Source organism: Candoia aspera, chromosome 9, assembly GCF_035149785.1.
Source record: "Candoia aspera isolate rCanAsp1 chromosome 9, rCanAsp1.hap2, whole genome shotgun sequence".
NCBI lineage: Eukaryota > Metazoa > Chordata > Lepidosauria > Squamata > Boidae > Candoia > Candoia aspera.
Window position 1 is genome coordinate 10,229,455 of NC_086161.1, and position 24,597 is coordinate 10,254,051.

At 40.2% G+C, this 24,597-nt stretch overlaps 1 protein-coding gene across 1 annotated transcript in view; it reads left to right on the forward strand.

The window, feature by feature from the left end:
• KIRREL3 (kirre like nephrin family adhesion molecule 3) overlaps positions 1–24,597 on the forward strand; it is a 672,744-nt gene that overhangs the window by 579,008 nt on the left and 69,139 nt on the right. Inside the window, exon 8 of the mRNA XM_063310966.1 lies at positions 24,356–24,504. Coding sequence (XP_063167036.1) covers positions 24,356–24,504 — 149 coding nt within the window. The remainder of the gene's footprint in view (positions 1–24,355; positions 24,505–24,597) is intronic.

Sequence of the window (24,597 nt, forward strand, 5' to 3'; positions counted from 1 at the left end):
GATTTCAGTGCCAACTAGAGAGAAAGTCTCTATCTCCACAACCACCAGGATAACACAGGAGGTGACCACATGGAGGTCCAGACCTGTCCATCACTCCTCCATAAGGCATTGTTTTGTTATTGTTTTTAATATCCTAGCTAAGAGACCATTTAACTATATTTCTTTGCTATATGTGGAGAATGGGATTTCTTAACAGCTCTCTTTTACTAACTTCTTAGCAGATTAGGGGTTTTGTTTTCATTTGTTTGAGTGCAGATTAATAGCATTTGGGAGTTTGCTTATTTACAAAAAGGGGCTAAGTTAGTCTACTGAAATTTGATTTCCCAAATTGTGCCCGTTAGTAATTAGGTAAGTTTTTAATAGTGCAGATAGCCAGTGATATCTTAGAAAAAGCATTTCCCTTTCCTTTTTTCCTTTTGGAGGAAATTCATCTTCTGAGACAGGACCATCTATTGTCACTTCAAAATTATTGTTTCAGTCATATTTATACTGGTGGCAGTGCTGCTGGAAGTGAATCTTTGTGAACTCAGTGGAATTTGCTTCTGAACAAACATGATAGGTTAAGATTTGACCATGTGTATGTCATATTATTTATTGATAGCTTTCAGCAGCACAGATCTTCTGTACATTTTCCATTGTGATCAAACTATTTCTGGATGGTAGCACTTCAGACTGCAAATGAGAAACTGCATGACCAAATTCGTCCATAAATAAATTATCTTTCTTATTAAAAAAAACAACAACTATCATTTCAGGGAGAAATCTTTTTCATGAGATTGCCTGTCTTTCTATTTGCAAAATGTGTGAGTGTGTGTGTATCTTTGTGTGAAAATGGAACCAATCTTTTAGGCAGTCTAACACACCAGACCAGATTTACCAGCTAAATAGCTGTTTAACCTGATTGTTTAAAAAGTACTGATTTATTAGTTCCAAATTTTTAAAGAAAAGAAAATAAAAATTTAAAAGGGAAATAAAATTTCTCTTTAAAGAAGAGAGGTACATAGTGAAATGTTGCCCAGCAGAGAAAAAACACATTTCCATTTAATGTAGCACCTGTACATTAAAAAATCCTGAATATAATTATCCCTCTAAAACAACCTTCTCCGGTCTTTAGCTGTTGGAGACCAGCTCCAACAATTCTGAACCAACAAATTATAGAAACTGAAGTTCACATTTTTGGATGATACATAGGTTGGGGAATGTTATGGTAGGTGACTACCCATTATTTATTTACTCACCACAAAAAGGGCAGATCAGAAGAAATTATTATCTCCCCCCCCCCACCCTCGAGGACTAAAACAAACTTGTATACTGCTTACTTCAAAGACTCAAGGCATTGTACAGTTTCACAAAGAAAACATGCAAATATATGAAGATAAAGCCAGTCCATTAGTATCAGGGTCAGACTCGCTTCGCAATAAGACACGGACTCACTTAATGGGTATTAAGGATTTCCGGTTTATTGGAATGGTAGCTGACAGAACGAAAAACGGGAACGGGGTTGTGGTGGTGAGGCGCCCTGTTTATACCCTCTTTCAAGGTCCCGTGCTTCTCCACCCTTCATTGTCCCTAATCCCTCTTGATGGGTGCCTTGATGGTTGCGTGGGCGTTTTCCCGGTGTCTTCCCTTGTCCTCTTGATTCCGGAAGGTCCTCCAGGGCACCAGGTGCAGCTTATCTCTGCTCATCGGAAGCCCTTCTTTTCGGCTGTATATGAGTCCATGGGTGTGGGTGCTTTGGGTGCTTGTTTAAATCTCTGATTTAATTATCTCCTTCCTCTATTCCTTTATGATCATGATCTACATTGTGAGGCTCTTTGTGCCTTTCAACGAGGTCATGACAATTAGGCAGTCCTACCACCATCAATGCACAGATATCCTGCAAGAAAAAATATCTGAAGAGTCTTTTTATGCTCAAATATTTTTTTTGTGGTGGAGAGACCCATAGCTGTTTTTAAGCATGAAGTACCCAAGATATAGCTTAGGACCTCACAGTCTGAAGGCCCTCTCAAAATTTCAGATTTTCTTTTTCATTAGTTACCATCTTATTATAATCTCATATAAGAAAGTCTCCCTACATTATGCCCTCTTGTATGGCTCACATGACCCTCATTAAGTGATACTCATTAAATGATTAAGAAATACTTTGTTTTCTGCAGGCATTCAAACCTTCTGTTGAAAGAGAGCCCTTTTCCCCCCCTCATGGCTTTATTATGCATCTTGGTGGTGCTGGATCAAGGGTATATGCTGCCTGTAGGCCACACTAACTGATGGTACCATCTCCTGCCAATGCAAAAATTCGCATTTTTAGAATGATTTGGAAGGAAAAGCAGCATTGGCACCCTCTAAGCTTTGGCAGCTTAAGTCGGTGTATCTTGGCTGCATACTTGCCAAGTCCAGTTACTGCATAGCTATATTGCCAAATCGAAACTCTACACCTTCCCAGAACTTAGGACCTAAATCTGGTCCAGGGGCACCACATACCTCAGGAGACAAAGTTACCCAAAGCATGGGGCAGCCAGCAAGGAGGATTATCATTGGGCTGCTGTGAATGGGGAGCTTCAGCATCCCCATCTGGAATACTCCCAAAGGAGTGGTCAAGATAGGTGGGTGAGACGATCCTGCAGATGCCTGAACCTTGTAAGGCTTTATCATCTAGAAACCTCAGAACTATTTAATTTGCATGATGTTTGATATTGAGAGTTATAAAGAGGTATGTCCTCTCAGTGTCTTTTTTTTCTTCCTCTAGGAGCCTAATATAATTTCATCCCGAGTGATCACTATAACCTGTGTTTATCACTTAATGCAATATCTAAGCTGTTAAGTAGTGAGAAGTAGAGGGATCATATGTTGCCTGATCTGTGGCATCCTTGGTGCTCTCTGAACCTTGTTGTTTTCTTGCAGACGTTTCATTGCCAGACTAGGCAATACCTTCGGTGCAAAAATTCGCTTTGATTGGTTGCCTGATCTGGAAGATTTATGCTGGTGACCATTGCTTGTTCTGCACAGTTTTAAATATTTGTACAATTAAAGCCCTCAACTCCATCAGTCTAGCTGAGGGTGCCTTTCTGAGCACAAACATGTTGGCCCTTTAAGATCTGCAGGAGAAGTCCTGTGGAAGATGCCTCTCTTAGCAAAGCTTCATTTGTTTAGCAAGTAAGACAGGGCTTCTTCCCCATTACTCCCAGGATGTGGGCTGTACTCTGGGGAATTCAGTTTGACTTTTGCTCTTTCTTCCAAAAAGCAGTCAAGGTGCATTTCTTTCAACTGTCTTGTTACTGTTAAATACAGTTTGCATTTATATCTTCTTTTTCATATCTTACATTTTTATTGATTCTTAGTCAACCTGAATATTCAAACTGAGCCAGCTTGAGTGTTCAAATTGAATATAAATCAAATAAGTCATCATCATAATCATCCCTTTTTTAACCTTCCTGATTATTTTTTAGCACACCTGTGTGATTAAAAACTGGTGTTAAGAGATTAGAGGAGAAATAAATAATTTGCATTAAGTATTCTCCAGTATATAGCTCTAATACTCCAGCATTATGGTTCTTTGAAATGTTATTTGAAGGAAGACAAAGAAAAAGAGTCATGTGCACATTAGGGTGTGGATTCAGTTCAAGTGATCTATTTGGCCATGAATTCGGGAGAACATATACCCTTTTCCTGACGTATTATTTCTGTGTAGAAACAGGTTGTGCATGATGTCCCAGAGATGGCAGTTACCTTACTCTTTTGCTCATAGTTTAGCTCCTCAGAAAATTCCATTCTAGTGAAATCTGAAATAGGGCATGCTATGATGTTCATTTTCAGCCTCAGTAATATTTACCCCTCTGCTACCATGGCTGTGTCTCACATGGGACGTTTTCCTAAGTAATGTTTGTCAAAGGTGCAGAACTATCTGTAATGGAATTGTCCCTTGTTCTCACTACCACCACCACGTTTCCAATATAACCGTATAAATAGATGCTGGCAATATCTGTTGCTTGGACTCCGCCAAGTCATGCTTAGAATAATTCCAGGGTAATCAAGGAAACTTGGTTTAGGCAAGTTTTTAGGCTTACTTTTCTGTTTTTTAACTAAAACAAACACCTTACCCTGTAACAGCTGAAGTTTTTTCCTCCAAATTTGCATATAAGCATTCTCGTTTACATATATCTGAAAATCAACTGATTTATAAATTCCATCAGAAAAAAGCCTAACCCCTAGCAGTTAGCAGGATTATTAGACGTTTCTTGGAAAATCCCCTTATACCAGGCTCTACAACACCTTTTTGAGTCAAGGGCCACACTTCACCTTTGTGTAATATGGGACCACATCTCAAAAAAAAATGCTGTAGTAATTAGCATAATAAACTACGCTAATTAATGTGATTATTCCCAGATGTTTAATTATTTCTTGTCCTTTTGTCACATTAATAATTACAGTTTTGCCACTACTTTTAGAAGAATTCTAGGGGCCACATCTAACGCTTTCAGAGGATACATGTCACTCTTGGAGTCTCAATTGATTCATCTCACCTTGGTCTATCTTTTGAAACAGTTCTCTGTATTCATTTCATGCCCCTTTAGGTTTTGCACAGGTCTGGCTTCATAAAACCAGGCATTGATCGATCATGGTATAGCCTAACAAGCATCAAATACCAAAAAGTAACATTTTGCTTGGAGGAAGGAGACAGTCAATAATCATATGATAGCAAGCATTTCCAAATCAGAGTGAGTGATCAGGAAGATGACCCCCAGACTGTGTTTGCATTTCTCTATGTTATGGTATTGATGAGTAGAAACTAAAATCAATAATATCGATATAATTGCCAACTGGCAGATGATGGAGTAGGTACTTCTGGAAGAAGTAATTACAAAGAACATACCAATTAGAACTCATTTGCACATGGAATCGCTAGCTTGAGGGGGTGGGGTGTTGCTGTGAAATCAACAGCAAAATAAAAAAGTTGGATTCAGCTGGGATGGGAAGGAACTGTGAGAGATAGCATTTTCTGAATATTTTTAAAATACACATTTTATTTATACATGAAGTCTTCTTTTAAGTTTTAAGGTTTTGACTTAGAGATATCCAAACTCATCCAAGCTGAGAAATTTTGAAGAGACTGAGAAGCTTGCAGAAGATTTAAATTAGAAATGAGTAGCTTAGTAAAACTCCATGCATGCACAGTTCTATTTGCCATACTTCAAAAAAGATGGAGTATGGAAAGTTCAAAAAGAGGGCAATTAAAAGTGATTAAAAGACTAGATCATTCTCTATGAGTAAAGGATACTGTTTTTCTCTTATAATGATTAGGGTGATTAAGCTGAATGGTGGAAGATTCAGGAAAAAATAAATGGAGGTACTTTTTTCATACAGAGCATAATCTAACTGTGGGATCTGCTGCTACAGGATGAATGATGGACCTGAACTTCTACAGCTCCAGCACATGATTAGACAAATTTATGGAGGAAAAGGCTACTAGCTATATATTACCCTCTATCCTGGAGGCAGTGTACCTCTTAATACCAGGAAATATAGGAGAGTGAGGTTTATTGTATCTTATGTGGGCCTCCTGGAATCACCTGGCTAGTCCTGATGGTCTGTCTTTCTGATCTAGCAGGGCCCCTTCTATGTTCTTATGTTAATCAAAATTTTGACATAGAAAAAAAGAACAGAGGAAGTAGAGGCATGAGAAGAAATGGAAATAGTATGCAATTCAAGGGTATCCATGGAGGGGGGTCAATGACATCAAAATAGTGGGCATGAGTGAGCAATTGAAGCCCTACCTCTTCTTTATGTGGGCAGTAAATGCAGCCATGGTGAGAGAAGTGGAGTTTCAGACATCCAGTCACACCTGTCTTTTTGTTTTGTTTTGTTTTTTTGACATGAATGTACCCCACAGACACCCCTGTTGCAATAATTTTACTAACACTGACATAGGCTTAGTTACAGGTTGAATTACTAGGTGGCATGGGAATTTGGAATTGTACCAAACATTTTGAGATGAATGTGCCTGGTTTGGAAGCTAAATAAAGCTGAGCTGGGGTAGTACACGAATGGGAAACATTCAGGGAATACTAAATCCATAGGTTTCTACTGGGAAATCAACAAATGGAAAATCATGTCCATATTTATGCCAAGAAGACTTCATGGTTGTTTCTATGAAGTCATCAGGCTGAGGTCAGCTCAAAGAAGACTTACCTTTACTTTAAGTAGGATTGTGAAAGGGAAGAGAGAGGCATCACACTCATTTCTGGTAGCAGCTCCAAGCATGTAAGACAGCAAGTGAAAAATGATGGAGTCCTTTAAAGAAGGAAACCTTTGGATCAAAAAAAGGAGAGTATCTTGAGTAGTGAATATTATAGTCAGGGATCTGCTGAAATAACTTCAAAATGCACACTAAAATGACAAATTGCAACCTCTGACAAATTGACAAAACCACTTCTGACCACTGGAATAAATATCAGCAGACAGAATGAGATTTGGATAACAGTAATGTAAGAAATCATTATCATTGGTAAAAAAAAATCAATAAAGTTTAACAGGACTTCAGGGACTTAAGAATAAAGCTGAAAACTTGACTAAATCCCCAGATTAAAAAAGTTAAGATTATAGATGTCATTCAAACAAAGTTAATCTTAAACTCGTTTCAGATGAAGTTATGTATGAACTTTTCTCACCTCTGAAATCAATAGAACTTAATAGTGCAATCTGATGCATGCTTACCCAGAAGTAAATTCCATTGAGTTCAATGGGTCTTACTCTCAGATGTATAGGATCAAAATTCTTGTCTTAGCTAGGTTTAAGCTTAGACCTCAAACCCTGTGAGGTAGGGATGGATGACAGCTTTGAAGAACTTCAGCTACCACCAAAGGAGGTTCTACCCGAAATACATAATGAAATATTTTAGTTTACTATGAGGACAGAAGGCTATTCAGGAAGTTTTCTGACCTATTTTTATCCATTTGCAAACTATACCACTTTGCCCAGAAGGCAGGATCTCAGATGGTAAAATGTCTTCTTGTATAATACAGAAACAGTCATCAAACAGTCCTATAGCTGAAGGCTTCTATGGCAAAAACTGAGAAACATGGATTGATTACACGTCACAGTGTGTTTCTAGCTCCTGATAAGGAAGGAAGGAGTAAGTGCTTGATACACAAGGCCATGTTGGCTGGTGTTGAAGAGATTTATAGTCTGCCTCACCTGGAGGACACTGCACAGTGGAAGCTGCTGTACCAATCCTGCTTAAACTGAAAATTCCTACTGCCCTTTTCACAGTTTCATTGAACGTACGGAGGGGAGTAGAGGGAATTGGATGCCCAGTTGTACTGGGTCCCAAAAATGACAGAATCGCACATTATTTTTGCCAGCCATTGGACAGAGGATATAGTAGGTAAATTTCCAAAAGTATTATATCTCCAAGTGCTGGCTTTAACATAACTTTCAGGCCCAACCCAACAGGAGTTTAATCTCAGCCTTCCTGCTTTGCGTAGATGTGTGAAATATATTTCCAATAACTTCAATTTGGTATGTAAAGCTGCCAGGTTTATTGACTGCCTCTGAGCTAAGGAAAGGGGGAGGGGAGGAGTGCCAGTCTAAACTAAAACTCCAAATAAAATAAAATAAGAATCTATGGTGCTGAATAATAGAACAATGAAAAACTTAGAGATTGCTCACACAAAAGGCTTTGGAGCTCCAGAGATAGGCTTACAGAGTCTAAACAGAGCTTTCTTTCCAAAACGAGGAAACTTCCTTACAAAAGAAACAGGGTTTGAATAGGAAAGTAGAAACCCACTGTGCACTCCAAATTTGCATTTGAAACTGCAGTGCTGCAAACTGCAGAATCATGAAGAGGTGGGGATTATGGGTGCAAGGGTTCCTTGGCAAATTGTATAATTGGTTCACATCACACCTATGCACCTTTTCCTTAGCAGAGCTACCAGTTGGTCTCTTTCCCCATTTGGAGGAGGAGGAGGAAGAGGAGGAATACCTCTCTTTCTCCATCTGTCTGTCTGTCTCTCTCTCTCTCTCTTTCTCTCTCTCATAGTTAGGACAGACCAAACTAAGTAACCATTTCATAGATGAGCAATACTTATTGTTTGCACTCAGCATCTTATAACCAAATAGATACTGCCTTTAAATATGATTTTGAATAGGATCTTAGGTAAATGGCTTACTTCCCACCAGCTCGACCATTATGTCAGTAAATTTAATTCATTATTGGGAAAGATACCTGCACTATATCCTGATAACTCTGTTGTCACAACAATGATGGGAGCACGCTCCTTGTAAAAGGCTGCCCTGGATCTTCCAGCTGCTCAGCTGGAAAGCAACTGGGTGACCTCGGGCCAGTCACGCTCTCTCAGCCCAACTCGCCTCACAGGGTTGTTGTTGTGGGGAAAATAGGAGGAGGAAGGAGTATTTGGTATGTTCGGCACCTTGAGTTAATTATAAAAATAATAAAGGCAGGATATTAAATAAATAAATAAATAAATAAATAGTTGTGAAATTTAGAAATCACTCATATTAAAACCGTGGAGCTACAAAGATAGGCTTATATCAATCTAAAGTGGTCAGTAATCTCCTTGATTGAGTTTAATCCTTTCTAAAAATCACATGAAATGCTGGATTCCAGAAGCAAATACATGTCTTTTTGCCATATTCCCTCCTTTCTTAATGTGCTCTTTCAGCCTCAAAGTTAAGTCTTAAATCAGGGAAGAGAAAAAGAAAAAGAAGGAAGGAAGGAAGGAAGGAAGGAAGGAAGGAAGGAAGGAAGGAAGGAAGGAAGGAAGGAAGGAAGGAAGGAAGGAAATGTTTTTGAATGGCCTCTTGGCAATTATTTATTTTTTGATATCCATCAAATCAGGAAAAAAAATCAGATCAGGAGAAATGACTTTTCGTAAGAATTGCCCCACTGAATCGGGAGAAATTTATTTTTCTACGAATCCTTATTTATCTCCATGCATACATGTTTAGTGCTTAAAAAGACTCTAGCCCAGATGTTTTTCCATATTTTTCATCACTATTTTCACACTGTTGATTATAAGATCTCCTTTGAAGCCTGAAACCAGGACCCTGTTTCCTGATGAAAATGCATTTCTCTCCATCGTGCACGCTGTTTAAATTAGAAGTAGTAAATTCAGAGGTGGCCCTCTAGTGCTCCAGAGCCACTAGAAGAAATAAATAAATAAGCACAGCTTGGCTGAGAGAGGTTAGAAATATAGGCAAAGCAAATAACATAAATAAGATTCACCTGATAGGGGCAGGCATGTCAGAAGTTTGAATGAAGAGAAGAAATCAGTGCAAAAGACTTCCAGTTGAGAGACAGAGACGGAGGAAGAGAAAGGAGCACATCCTTAAGAAACTAGGGTGGCTGTTGATAGAAAATTGACTACAGTATCTAGCTCAGGGTTTCTCAATCAGGGTTCCATGGCACCCTCAGGTTCTGTGAGAGGTAACAAGGGGTTCCCTAAGAGATCACGATTTATTTAACAAACTATTTCAAATTCGGGCAACTTCACATTGAAGAGGTAAGTTTCATTCTTTATTTTCAGTTTAAGAACACTGTTAATGCATAGATACAGGCCTGCACATGAAATGAATATAATAATCTTGTAACTTCTGACCTATATTTGAGCCTGAATGTGCAGGGGTTCCCCAAGGCCTGAAAAATATTTCAAGGGTTCCTCCAGGGTCAAAAAGTTGAGAAAGGCTGGTCTAGCTGGTTCCGCTGTAAGGACTTGAGCCTATGGCTTAAACATGGGGAAACCACAGACTGAGTTTAGTGTAGCCCAGAGTTTGTACAAAGAGTTATTTTCAGTGGGTGAAAGAAGCCATGATCCATTATAAGGATGTTGTTGGCCTGAATGTGAGGGCTTTGACATCTGCCCTTGACCGTCAAAAATTCATGCAAAGAATGGAAATTATCGCAGGAAAAAGAGCTATCCCAAAGGACATGTATTTAAGAAATAATGCAATATATACAGTAGGAAATCACGCAGAGCATGGCTCCTGGAATTCTTTCTAACCCTTTATTCTCTGAGCTCTGAGTCATATGGCCAGGAGAGTGGATGGCTTAAAATGGAGCAGTCGCTAACTTTCTAAGCTGTTGCCCATTACTTTTCTCACAGGGATGCACTGGTGGAGAGAGCCTGAAAATTTTTTGGCCACATTTGCATCTGGCCCGCATTTGAACATTGTCTTTCATTTGCTGGCTCCTCTGCTCACACTAATTTAGTCCTGGTCTGTCCCATTTTCAGAGAGTTGATGGACAGGATTCTGTGCTGATTTACAAAACATCTTTCCAACATGCCATTGAGTTGGACAGAATAATACGGAAAGCTTTATTCTCTTATATATTTATTAGGGTAATTCTTTTAAAGTAGACCAGATTAGGAAAGAGATCTCTTTGTTTACACAGTGGCTTCTGAATATTTGCTTGAAGGCCATCTCCCTGCCTCTCTATGCAAATGGATCATCAAATGAATCAGCCTCAAGTTCTCATTTGACACACAAATGACCAGGCTCAAATTACTATAGTTTGTACACATTATGCAGACAACACCTCCCTTGAGAAAAGGTGGAAGGAAATAGACAAAGAAGAATACCAGCAGCAAGGTGGATGGATCAATTATATTGGTGATAGGTATACCTTTGGAAAACCTGAAGGGCCAGGTTGGGGATAGATCAACTCAGAGAAGATCTTTCTATCTATGTGGTTGCTAAATGTTGACCCCAGCTTGGTGACTCATAATCAATCAAACTAAGTAATAACCGGTTGAGGCCCAAACTTTTCTGCACTGAATAGCTACCTAATACATTTTGACAAGATGGTCTCTTGGTCTCTGTTTAATCCGTGAGATAAATTGTCAAATTCATTAGGATAGTTGCATTATAAAGATGGCATTATGGAAAGTTCTGTGCAAAATTATGAATGTTAGGGAAAGTTTAACATCAGACCCAGATTTTTCCTTTTTTTTTCCCCCAATTCATAGGAAAATTTACAGAACACGGTAATATGTGAAAATGTCCAATGCTGGCATTTAGATTAGATTTAGACCAAACAGAATTCAACATTAGAACACAACATTAAGTATTACACTGAGCCCCGCACTCTGATCTGATGTATGTACATGCAGACATGTGCATGAAGAAAGGAGGGAATATGTAAAATAATACCAAAAAGTATTGCAAACATTGAGAGCAAAGTGAACGAAGTAGAGCTGGTACAGCAAATATGTGGCTTTTCTGGTGTTGCTGAACTACGGCCTCCAGCAAGGCCAACGATGAAAGATACCGAGATACATAGTTCAGCAGTATCTTTAGGGTCAAGGGTCACAAGGTCCCCATTCCTGAATTGAAGATTTCTGTGAAGATCTGCGTTTCCAAAACGTTCAGAGCTATGTCCATTCCTCGTGGCCTCAAACAAAGAAGCAACAAAAATTGGAAAAGGAAATTGTGCCAGTGAAACTGATCTTTCTATGCAGAATGGCTGCCTATAGAAGTTACTTGTGATTTCTCATGGCTTCACGGGAAAGAAAAAGAGCTAGAACAGAGGAGTCAGCCCTTCACTGATTTTCCCTGTGACCTTACCAACCAGCCACTTTCTGACCTAATCACCCTGAGACAGTTGTCTAGCTGAGGAAATGAGCAGGGAGACAGTTGCCAAATTGTACACCAACGATGTAGGGACATATTTATTTCCTGCTCTGCAGTCATATCAATAAGAATCCTTCCAGAGTGCATAGGAGATTTGGAAACTGTGAAAACCCTTATCTCCATCTCAGAGGGCAGGTGCCGAAAGGTGTGAATTCATTGGCGAACATGGTTCTTAAATTAAACTCCCAGGTGCTCAGCAGGAGCAAGCTTCCAACTGTGGCAGCTGAAGGAGGAAAAAACCATTAAAGAACAGAACTAGCTGATTAACTCCTGATAGAGGCATTGCCCCGAAGCCCTCTTGCACTGCAAGTCTGTCGTGGGAAGAATAGAAATCTGCGGGAATGCCAACTTTTTGAATCCGAGGGTGTGTTTGTGCAGGTAAGAGAATGGGGAAGGGAGAAAGCTATTGTATCTAATACTGAGGGCATTTGTCATGAGTAAGGATGGCGAGCAGGGGGCTCCCACCCAGACTGTCAAGCGCATGCGTAGCACTGAGGAACTGTTCAGCCATTCAAAGAGACACAGATTGGGACCGCCTTAACCTTTGGGGTTTATATGGCTGGGTTTTCCCACGCTTCCTCAGTTTGTTAGGATTCTTGTTAAGTACTAGTAATAAATATTAGAGACCAAGTCATTGTCTCAGTGTGTTTCCTGGTAGTTAGGACAGCATTATTGTTTTACCAAGTTTACTCCCATCAGTCCCACAACTGAATCTGCCCAGCCAGTCTGGTCTTCTAGAAATGGTTTCAAAGAGTACCCTTCCCCAACTAAAATACAAGGGGATGGACTAGGAGGTATGCCTTCCCTGTGGTAGCCCCCACCCTTGGAACAATTTCTCTCTGCTCAAAGCGTTCTCCCTACCCTTTTAGCCTTCTCTTAAACAACTTTGTTTCAGCAAGCCTTCAGCCCCAGTTGACTAATGAAAGGCATCCACTCTGGATGTTAATTTGGACATTAGTATTGTTGATTTTATACATTTTGTCTTTATACCTGTACACTGCCCAGAGTCTTGGGGATTGGGTGAATTATAAATATTACTAATAATAAATGAATCTCCTTGCAAGGGAGACTGAAGTCACCTTCAGGGGAATGAAGTGGCTGGGATGAGAAGCCCTGGGCAAGTTGGGCACATGGTAGAAACTGGAATGATAAAATATGAAATGCATATTGCATTTCATGATGCAAATATAAGTGCAGAAGTCCCAGGTTTTGTATCATGGCATCTTGATGCATGCTTCATCATTTGCCACACTATGCTGGGCAGTCAGGGATCCTGATCCCCTAGAATGGAGCCCCCATTTGGCAGCCCCTCTAATTAGACCTTCTTCTAATTGTGTCACTGGAATTAGGTACTACAGTTTGCTGCCAAAAATCAAGAGCAAACCATTGTTTAAGAGCTTATTTACATTATTAAAAGCTTAATTTATTCATTGTTTCTTTGTTTTAAGCTCTGTTGGGGGGGGTGTTTGTGTTTGGGGAAGGGTGTTTTGTTTTTTGGTCTATGCTCTGTCAGGCCCACTTTGTACCACTACACTTTTCTCCACAGCCAGAATGTAACCATGCTCAGCAAATAGGATTATGGACTCATTGGAGCTCTTCACTTTCACATAATCAGGGTTGAGTATGCATCCCTGTCCCTCCTCCACAAGCTTTTTACTCCAACCCTAGAGAGGAATGAATTAATGAATGGATGGATGAACGAATGAATTTATTAATAAATAAATAAATAAATAAATAAATAAATAAATAAAAATTTTCCACCACCCATCTCAAACACGACTCTGGGCAGCTTACAATAAATTCATGGGACAAAACAAAAAAATGGATGCAAAGAGCTTGCTTGACAGTTAAATCCCTGGAGAGTGCCAGGGAATAAGAAGGCAATTTAGACTCCAAATCAGTGACTTGGTACTTTTTCCTATGTGGAAGGTTGCCTAACATCATCCTGACACATTTGATGGGGAGGACTTTAAGTGTGAGCCCTAGAGCATTCTTCTTTTTCTTAAGGGATAATTAGAAGCTCTGAGCAATGGGACCAGAGCAAGTTTCCCCAAAGTGGTCAATATAGACCCTCAAGGTTCAATGGGACTATCCAAGGAGTTGATATCAGTAGTAGTAGTAGTAGTAGTAGTATGATTAAAGGTTTTTTTAATCTGTTCAATCATGTCCGATTCTTGGAGACTGCCTGGACAAGTCTCAGCAATTTTCTTGGCAAGGTTTTTCAGAAGTGGTTTGCCATTGCCTCCTTCCTAGGGCTGAGAGAAAGTGACTGGCCCAAGGTCACCCAGCTGGCTTTGTGCCTAAGGTGGGACTAGAACGCACGATCTCCCGGTTTCTAGCCTGGCGCTTTAACCACTACACCAAACTGGCTCTCAATTAGTTAAAATAGTGTTTATTAAATTGTTTTCATGTAATAAATGTTTGGGTGTTGATGAACAATCTAAAAGCTTCATGAAGAGGTCAATGATCTGAAGAATTTGCGGACCCCTGATCTAGAGCTTTTTCTCTTCTGATTGCAGGGAAGAACTATCTAAGCATGCAGTAGACCCTGCATACTGTTGCTAAACATGGATATCACTTAGTAGGAGTGTAGCTACTGTTATGCATAGCCTTGGAATGCATTTCTTCTGCCTTCTCCACATGCAGAGCGTAGAGGAAGCAAAAATGAATGTCACCCTCACCTTTTATTTGGGGCTGGTCTAACTAATAGTTTAGATTATCATATAAATCCCATATGTGGGAGATGGGCAGTGATAAAAATATGATAGATAGATAGATAGATAGATAGATAGATAGATAGATAGATAGATAGATAGATAGATAGATATCTGTGTTACAGCATCTTATGAGGTTTTATATTTATTTCATTTTCTATTTTGACATGGCCCTATGAAGGAGCATTGGCTGATATGGTCACTTAAAGACCACTTTGCTCTCGGACTATCTAGTCCTTCTGCCTGTGGACATGCTTAAATAAGTCTTCCACAATCTAGTGCCCCCCAGTTGTGGGAGCACAACTACAAAAATTCTCAGCCAGCACGACCTTAGTCAGATGACCTTAGTATATCATGGAAAACTGTTGATAAGTGTTCTGTTTATGTGGCTGCTTTATAGAGAACCCTAAATTCTGCTTGCATAGTGCCATAGCCTTACTTCACCCACGTTCTTCAATTACAAGAACAGGTATCTTTACAGAAGCTTCTACAGTATTAGAACTATTCATGACCACCGAATTAGCTAACAAGCTTTGAATGGAGTTCTGCACATAGTACTCTATAGATTCAAAGTTCTCTGTGAAATTGTTTCAACCTTTGGAAAAGCTGCCTGAATCAGGAACCATAATGTTCCAGTTGTTTCATTTTATCTCTGAAATAAAACCCTGTAACCTTTTATTAATTGTAGCAAAAATATGAAGAACATTAATTCCTTGCTTATTCCTGCACCATTCCTGCACCATATTCACTTTCAAAGATGGGAGGAAGATGTAATATATCAGATAATTATATGAAATCTAATATGGCTTCTTTACTAGAAGAAAAACTGCAATTGTGTGCTTCAAATAAAACTACCTGTAGGACAGTATTTTGTAACTTTGCAGAAGCTGATTCCCTCTTCTGTGGTTTTCTCAATTCTTCTGCCTTTTCTGAAGTCTCTTGAGTGGGAACTGTTTGCACTGCAACTGTTTGCATTTGTATGAAGGACACTGTAAAACTTTGAGTTTCTGCACCTGAAATATTGCCCTGTTTAAGGAGAATAGGAGGCAAAAACTAGCAAGGAATTGAGGGTATGTCATCTCTATAACTGTTAAGAGAGGGTAACGATACAGTTCGGAAACTGCCGTGGGCAACACAACTGCAATCTATAAATACCTGCAAGGCAACATATACAAATGAAAGGAAGGACTTGTCCACAATCTCGGAGGCTCACAGAGCAAAGCCTTGAGATAATTCTTTCTTAACCAGTCAAGAAAGTAATAATGAAGTCAACTGGATAGTCAGAAGAGTAATAGCAGAAAAATCCCAAGGGTTGAAATGAAAGAAATATTGCATTGGCCTGAGATTTAATAGCATCAGAAGAAAATCAGCACTCCAAAGTCCATCCCAATTATATGATCCGTGGATATGCCTGCACTGAATCACCCTGAAAGCTAAGAGATGAGAGTTTGGGTTTGGGTTTTTTTTGTTTGCTTGTTTGCTTGCTTGTTTTTGCATGATTTTAGGACTAACTGATAAGCCCCCAGTCCAGGTTGTTGCTAAAGTAGGGTGAAGAGAACCAGTTATCTAGTTAACATAGCTTCATACAAATTACATTAGGCTTTCACAGCTGTAAGGTTTCAAATTATGCCAACAGAAATTATCACTGGGAGATATTACCACTGTTACTGATGGAAACATTCTGTATATACTGCCAATTCCTTGGCTGAATATTTGCCTCATGACTTTTTTCAGTATATTCATCTGTGCAGAAATGATCCTCAAGATAGAGGACATCCATCACCTAGACCGGTGTTTCTCAACCTTGGCAACTTTAAGACGGTGGACTCCCAGAATTCCCCAGCCAGGCAGTCCACCTATCTTAAAGTTGCCAAGGTTGAGAAACACCGGTCTAGATTCTGATGAGATCAAAGTAGTGTTTCTGCTATCTGATTATATTGCCCAGTTCTTTTAACATGTGCTGCTTTTGTCATAGCCTAAAAGTTACAAGTCCAAAAGTTACAGCCTGACTATTTGAAGCTGTGGCGCATTGATTGTTAAGAATCCCTCTCCTCAAACCTTATACAATGGCTTTATTGCAACATATTTAATAAACGTAAATCTTGATTTAGTAGTTAGAGAAAGAGCATGGTTGTATGTAATAGCAGCTGGTAACTCAGTGACAGAGAGCAGATTCTGCAGGCAGTACATCTGAGCATCAGTGTCAGCTGTCTCCAAACAGACCTGGGAAAGAACCTTGTCTAGAACTGCTGGCCAACCTTGACAATGTTGAGGCTGACGTACTGGGGTTAGGCAATTTTCTTAACCTTCTGAAGAATTGGGAGAACTGGATGGCTGGACCTTTTCAGTCTACTTTTAAGATATGCCCTGCTGCATTGTTAACTCCTTTTTTCACCTTTGCATATTGATGTGGGCAAAAAAAGGAGTGAAAGGGTTTGGGAAGTGGAAACATTTTCTCATATTGGGGGATAGAGAGTTGCATTAACCTAACTAATATATGAGCTAGCTCTTGGGTCTTCCAGCTTAATTTTACTTTTTACTTCTGAGTGCTACAGATGGTGTGAGGTTCTGCTTCTACAAGCTTCCTTCACAACAACAGTTCCTGGTGTTCCTATGGACTATGCCTTAATATATGACTATGCCTTAATACTTTCTTCAGTATAGTGAAGGAAGTGTACCTAGCGCTACCAACGTTTCCAGATATATGGACTTCAGCTCTCAGAATTCCACAGCCACCATGGTTAATTATGAGAATTCTGGGAGTTGAAGCCCACATCTGGAAGTTGCCATGATTGGGAAACACTGTCCTAGACAAATACAGAACTAGAGATGCATTTTTGTGTGACATCCCTACATGGTATTCTGACCGGAGTAAGATAGCATTGCTTTCAGCCATGTGTTACAGATGAGAAAACCCATGTCTTTCAGGTGATAGTTGTTGGAAATAACTGCCTACCTTGGAATAGTTGTGTGTTCCTTGAATTGTCCCTTACAGAACTGTCAGTATAACTTCTCAGTTGTTGGATACAAACTCTTCCTTGCTCTAATTACTGGTTCATCATTGTCCATAAAGGGAAACATCTGCCAACATCTCCCACAGCAGCTGCCTTCTTCTGTGTTATTCTCTCTCCTGGGCATTCCTTTTTTGAGGATGCAGAGAGTGGGAGGGAAACAGAAAGAGTGACTGCTAGATACTATGGATATCTCTCCATATCAAGCTTGGTGCTTCAAGATAGTGCTTTCCATTGTTGTTTCCCTCAGGTCTGGCCAAGACATTTTGCTGCAAGAGCCAAGATGGTCTACAAGTCAACTTGATACACAAAGAGAAGATAAAGGGAGAGTGGAGGAAAAGAAAGGATGCCAGAATCAGAGAGTGTGTTAAAAGGGTGATGGAAAGATGAAGGAGCAAGGGGCTGGTGGCTTTGGTCTGACCCCCTTGTAGCTTTGAACCTACCAATCACTATTAGCAGGCCCATCCCTCTTCACTGTAGATAGCAGTCTCCATTCACTTTCCCCTGGGGAAAAATCCCCCATTCTTGCTTTACAACCTGCACCATTTGTAGGATAGCTAGAAAGATCACAGAGTGTTTCCTGAAAAGATAATAGCCTCATAGAAAATAGCTTCCCATACCTAGGAAGAGAAATGCACAGGCAGCTGGTTATAGGGTCTCATAAAAGATTCACTCTTAACTTAATCACTCAGAATCTGTAAAATTAAGTCTTTAGTCCCCATAGCTTTCTGTAATCATGATGATAGGAACTAATTAACTCTGGTTTTTTATTTCATGGATTTCAGCTTTTCACTTACTTTTGCCATATAGTACGCTGTACTGGTCAGTGACCGTAATAAAATTGAACTGAACTGAACTGAACATATAGTACGCAGGTTTAAAGTGGATGAATGCTAAATTTTAGATAATCACCTAAGCCATTTTAACTTTGGACTGCATGGTATCTTGTTCAATCCAGATGGGTCTAGGGTGGTCTTGATACCTTCAGGTCTTAGTGCATGATTAAAGATAGCCACTCACAACTTCCTGAGTAAGCAGGAAGGATTGGGTTTTCCACCATCCTCCATGGTTTTTGTTGGGGTTCAGGTGTGGGGAGACAGCCCAAATTGCAGAGATAGGCAACTTGTGGTTCTCAAAGTGTTGCAAATTTGCAACTTTCCATATACCTCACCATTAGCCTGGCTTGTTGGGGATGCTGAGAATTGGTTCAGCAATTTGGGAGGGCCATACATCGTTTACTCCAGCTGAATTTTGCAAGTGGCCCTGCAGCTTTACAAGACAGTAGGTTGTTCTAAGTCCTTTCTGCACTCCAAGAGAAAGCCCTTCTTGCTGGGTCTTCTCGTACCCCAGGGAAATAGTGTCCATCTAATAGGATTGTTGTAAATTGAGCACAATCTCATTCCTGTGTCAGGCTGGGAATGGCAGCTTTGTAAGACAGAGCGTGCCTCCCTCATAAGCAGGCTGAATGGAAGGGCAAAAATAAAAGTGGAGTCACTGGATTAATTATTAAAAAAAGATTTGTGGTGTGGGGGAAAGCGGTTGATTTACTTTCATTCACATCCCAATCACCCAGCAGGGAGAAGAGCTGAAATGGCTAGTCAGCATCTGTTGGAAACGTGAAGATAAATGAGTGAAGAAAGGAGATAAATGCATACAAATTGAGTTTACAGCTGTACTGTTAATATATCTCTTTTGAAAAGCTGGTGTCATCAGTTGGCATGCGAAGCCCCACTGTTCGACTCCTCCTCCCTTCACATTAGGACTTGTCATGCTATACTTTAAGGTATTCCTGAAGTATATCACTCCCCTTCCCATGTGTGTCCTGCTGTCTTTGAGCCTCTTCCATGCTGGGGAAGAAGAAAGGCTTAATACTCTCCGCCCCCCACTTTACTCATGATTTACATACATTCTTGGGCTCTGTATCCACCGAGCTGACATCATAGATCTTCTAACTGGATAGGCTCATTACCTATAATCCAGAAGACCAGTTTAAGAGCCATACACACAAAATCCATGTCTGAAGATCAAAATGAAAGACACCAGGGCACAGTCCGTCTCGCACATGCATCTTATACAGCTGTGACAACATTTTTGTGTTTTTTATTTGTCAAATGATGAGCATTTCCACCACCAGCATGACACAGCCTGGGCTTCCATTAACAGAGAGACCTTGGGAGGCATTGGTGAAGACATCTTTTGAGCAGCTGAGGGAGAAGGTAATATTTCCTGTAGGATAAAACATAAGCTTTCCTGTAATTCAACTTTCCTTAATACACGGCTTTTTTTGCTATTCAGTTTACAATTTTACTATTTCATTTACATGGAGCTTTCCCAAATCTGCCCTGATTTTTGTGCAACTTTACCAAATGAATGCTGGTTTTCATATGTCATTTCCTAGCCAAGAATAACAAAGTGGTGCATTTCATTCACTGCTGCTGTTTGCACTGTGGAGAGATTGCTTTTGAGCATTTTGAGGTAAAATAAATGGAAGATGGATTGCTTTTGCAGCCCTGCAAGATAGCTTCCCCATGTGGTCACTTCTTCATGTGAGAAGAATGCAACAATCTGCTCAGTGCTGTTCTCTTTCTGCACTGAGTATTTTCCTATTTGCATTCCTGATTATGACCACCAGCTAGGACTGATGCGACTTATTCATAGTTTTACATTTTTTTTGTGACAAGGAAACATGCTTGTGTGTTTGTTGCACACACACACATAAATGGGTCTCCTCTTTCTCACCTGACTACAGAGTGTAGGTCTGTCACTCTTAGTGCTGCTAAAGAGAGAAGGATCTTCTAGTGCATCTGATTTTGGATGTCAGGAAAAAATAGTTACAAACTATGTTGTTTCCTTTTTAAAAAATCAGTAGTAAAGAAGCCTTCGGAGGTGACACACAGCTGAGAATTATGATAGATTTGGGATTTTTACTGGGGTTTTGTGTATTCCAGAACCATTTTTCCCCCAAGTTCCTCTGGATCCAGTCTAACACACACTGACAGTTTCTCCCTCCCACCAGATCCAACATCCATCCCTAAAGTGGCAAGATGCCAGATGGTGCTCCACTAGGTCACATTTGCTTATTGTTTGGTAAACGGCAGTTTAATTCAAGTGCTGAGTTGACAGCTTGTCCTCAAAGACAATTTTCCCACTGCAATGTTTCAAATGCCAGCGTGGCTTTCCAGTGTGATGCCATTTCAACGTATCCCTTTAAAGGGATAAAGGGCCCTTTGATTAAAGGGGAGGGAAGAGGAAGAGAAGGGAGGATTCCAAGGGAAAAGAATTCTGTTTTCATGAGGATAATCTGAATGCATGACCTGGCAAGCCTCTGGACTGAATTTTTTCAGGCATGTTGGGCCTGCTTTGCATAGTAGGTCTTCTTGTTCTTTGAGTCGGGAAGTAGTAACCTGCCTATAAATGCCACCAGTGCTACATGACATCTATACGTGGCAAGGTCAAAGCGGAGGGGGAAACTTCCAGACTGTGAGTTTAATCCAGCCTGTTAGAATGGTGTATGGGCCTTCAATGCCTCCTCCTCCTCCTCCAGACCCTTCTACCCCCTCCCATGATTATCAACCCCCTGGCTTTGGTAATCTTGTATGTTTCCTGATGGAAAAAGATGTGGGACAGCTGAAGCAGACCTATGGTGGTGGACATGTCAGCCCAAGCTCCAGCAAGCACAGTTCTTCTTTAAAATTTAACAAATTCATCACTATTTGCTGGGATTCCAAACCATCATTGGAATCTGTTGCAAGGATGCAATGAATATTCCAGCAGGAGCGCTCAAATAATGCAATGCCACTCCTCCACACCTCTCTCTGACAGTGGTCAATGCAAGCGGGCTGTGCTCATTTCAGTCCCCCAATCTCTGTTGCTCCATTCTCCAGAAACTTGGATGGGAAGGGAGGGAGTTGCAGCTAGGCTTCCAAGACCTCTTCAAAGCATCTGCTCTCACCGGAGACAGAAAATATAAGTTCTAACGTTCTTAGCAGAGAAATCTGAATCAATCCAAATCCATTCCAAGCTGCAGGGATAATTTTTGAGTTCCATAAAACTGTCAAGCAAAATGATGTTAAAAAAAATTCCACAACCAATTATACTAATCCGTTTTGTGTCTTTCTACAACAGAGTTATTTATTACATAACTCCTGCAACTAACCCCATATAGCCCTTTTTTGAGGCAAGTCCCACTTACTTACACTTTTCTCCTTGGCTACTTGACGTAGTTACAATCCTTATTATGCAACTTCCTATGAGATGCACTGCTTTACAGCCACGAAGCTGTAGCTTATTTAAAATATGCTGATTTTTTTACATAATTTTCAAAAGGTACACTAATGTACAAATTTCCCTACTGAAGAATGATTGGTGCTTAGCAGATCGTAGTATTTAAATCTATAAAGTATCTATGATGATTTCATTCTTCTAATCCAAGCACGGTCCATGTGGATTTAACTGTGATAGAGCTATAAAAAGTGAGGATAACAACAGGAGTGGCACTTTTATTCAAAGACATAAACATGGTTGAACACACAGAGATTCAAGTCTAGACAAAGCACCAAAGCCTTATGCAAGGATAGAGAACTCAGGCTGTTCTTATTTCTTCCCCATTTTTTTTTCTTTTACAAATACTGGAAGATAGTAGGGATTCAGCTTCACTCCATTTGCATATAAATCATGTGTGCTAGCAGTGAGCGACAAATTCTTCCAGTTTATTTTAGGGATTGTGTTTAAGGAATGCGCCAAAAGACTACACACCCTACACACGCATTTTATACATAACAAAAAACAGTTGGTGACGGCCTGCTTCACTGCCAGGAACAACAGGTTATATAACTAAATTTTAAAAAGAGTCAATCAAAGGAAATCTTGTTCAGTTAGCAGAGATGGATGAAGTTTCTAGTGTGTCTTAGTTGGAATCAGCATTACAGATGGTCTCAACCCCAGGAGATAGTTTAGCAACATGTTTGAAATCATACTGTCTACAGATTTAGCCATCTGTAGGCAATCAAAAGGTGGGTATCATGGCAAAACGTCCACAGAGAAAGAATCTTAGAAGTGTTGCTCATGTGTGGCAAAACTGCAATGCTACTACAAGATCTTTGGGTGTATACTAAGATGTATTTTTGTCTTCCATCAATTAAAATGGCTTGTTTGCATCAATTTCATGTTAACTCAAATTCTTTCCTCTTCCATTTCTTCTCCTCCTGAGTTAAACTTCAGTTGCTACCATGCCAATGCAAATGTGTTACTTAAACTGCAGTCCTCTAATCCTTAGAGTAGTATCCCTGGGGCCGTAAAATAATTTGGAATTCCCACTCTGAGTTGTAACTTCAGAGGGGAAATGGTAGTGGAGAATCACCTTCATCATTTCATCGGTCCCCACTTCCATTTTCACTATGTCTGAAACAGCAGCATTTAGAAGTAGGAGAAAGAAGAGTGGTTGCGTTGGGCTGGAATGAGTGGGATAGTTGGGACTATGGATCTGAAAGAGCCCAAAGAAACCTACGATCTATCTACACAATCCAGGAGGAAAATTTAGGTCATTTAGCTGATCGTTTATTACCCTCTTCTCCCCCTGACCCAAGTCAGGAAAGATGGAGAGATGCAAAAATACCTCTGCCCTCGTTTCTACCCCATTGCTCTGTCACCAGTGAGTCATTGATAATCGCTGCCAATACAGGAGCACTGTGAGGAAAAAAAAATGTAGAATTGTCCCACCTGCTTCCAGCACAAGAATTCATGGATTTTTCCAGCAACTTGATTTCTTTTCTTTTTTTTTGGCTGTTTATTTATCTCCCCCTTTATGCATTCCCCCACTTTTTTTTTTTAGTCAGAAGCTTGATGTCCTTGTTCATGTGGTCTTTTTTTTTACTGAAGTCTCAGCATGATCCAATGATGCAAGTTAAGTCAAGAAGTAGCAGCTAACCTCAAGTCAATCAACGAATTTCATGATCTCCCGGGACCTTAAGCCTAGGTTTCCCTGTTCTATACACAAGACTTCATCTATATTATACACTCAGCACCATTTAGCAATGGAGAGGAATACATCAGAATCTATGCTTTTTTACAATTAAACCAATGTGTAAAAACAAATTGCTTTGAGAGGACCAAACAAAATACTATAGCAATCATGGACACTTCTCTAAGCAAGTTCCCAGGACATAATTACCCAATTAATTCACCAGAACTAAGCAGCTACCAAGGGACACGGTGGCACTGCAGGTTAAACCGCTGAGCTGCTGAGCTGGTTGATCAGAAGGTTGGCGGTTCGAATCCGCATGACAGGGTGAGCTCCTGTTGCTAGTCCCAGCTCCTGCCAACCTAGCAGTTCAAAAACATGCAAATGTGAGTAGATTAATAGGTACCACTTCGGCGGAGAGGTAACGGCGTTCCGTTTAGTCATGCCGGCCACATGGCCACGGAAGTGTCTATGGACAAACGCCAGCTCTTCAGCTGTGAAACAGAGATGAGCACCGCCCCCTAGAGTCGGACACAACTGGACTTTACCTTTACCTTAAGCAGCCACCAGTCTAATCATACGTGGGTGCCCTGTATCTTGTTCCGTGATGGAAGAAAGCTAGGATATAGACTTTCAAAATAAAATAAATAATTTGTGTGCCACAGGTGACTTTCTTTGCTGATCCAGTAGTTTTACACTTATCTATAATTTAAAACAAAGCAAGGATTGACAGAAAGGCTGATCGAGCAGTTTTCTCCTTCTCCCTGCAAGCCACTGAAACAAATGTTTTAGTTGACATGTAGAAAATTACTGGAGGAACCTGGTATTTTACATGGGTTCCATACTGTAATTTATTCATGGGCATCAGACTTCAGTGGTAGCTAAAATCCAGCTTCCCTCTGATTGCTTAGCTTTTGTTTTGTTTTTAATCTCCTGCCTTATCTCTTCCATAAAGGTGAATTTTGCTTTCTCCATGACTACCATTTTAACCCAGCCCTGGTATTTTCTTTGTTGTTTCTCCACAGATGGGCCAAAAAGGGTCACATTATAAAGGAAGCATCAAGTGATGCTTATGAGACCATTGTTGACTACACCTATTTCTTTGAACCTGTCTCCTGTGAGGTAACCAATGCTCTGGGCAGTACCAACATCAGCAGAACAGTCGATGTCTATTGTAAGTATGGCTCAACCACTGAGCTACTAGAACATTGCCTAATCCATTTAACACCTTGTGCTGGGGTGTTGTTGTTTTTTTGCAGGTCAGCAG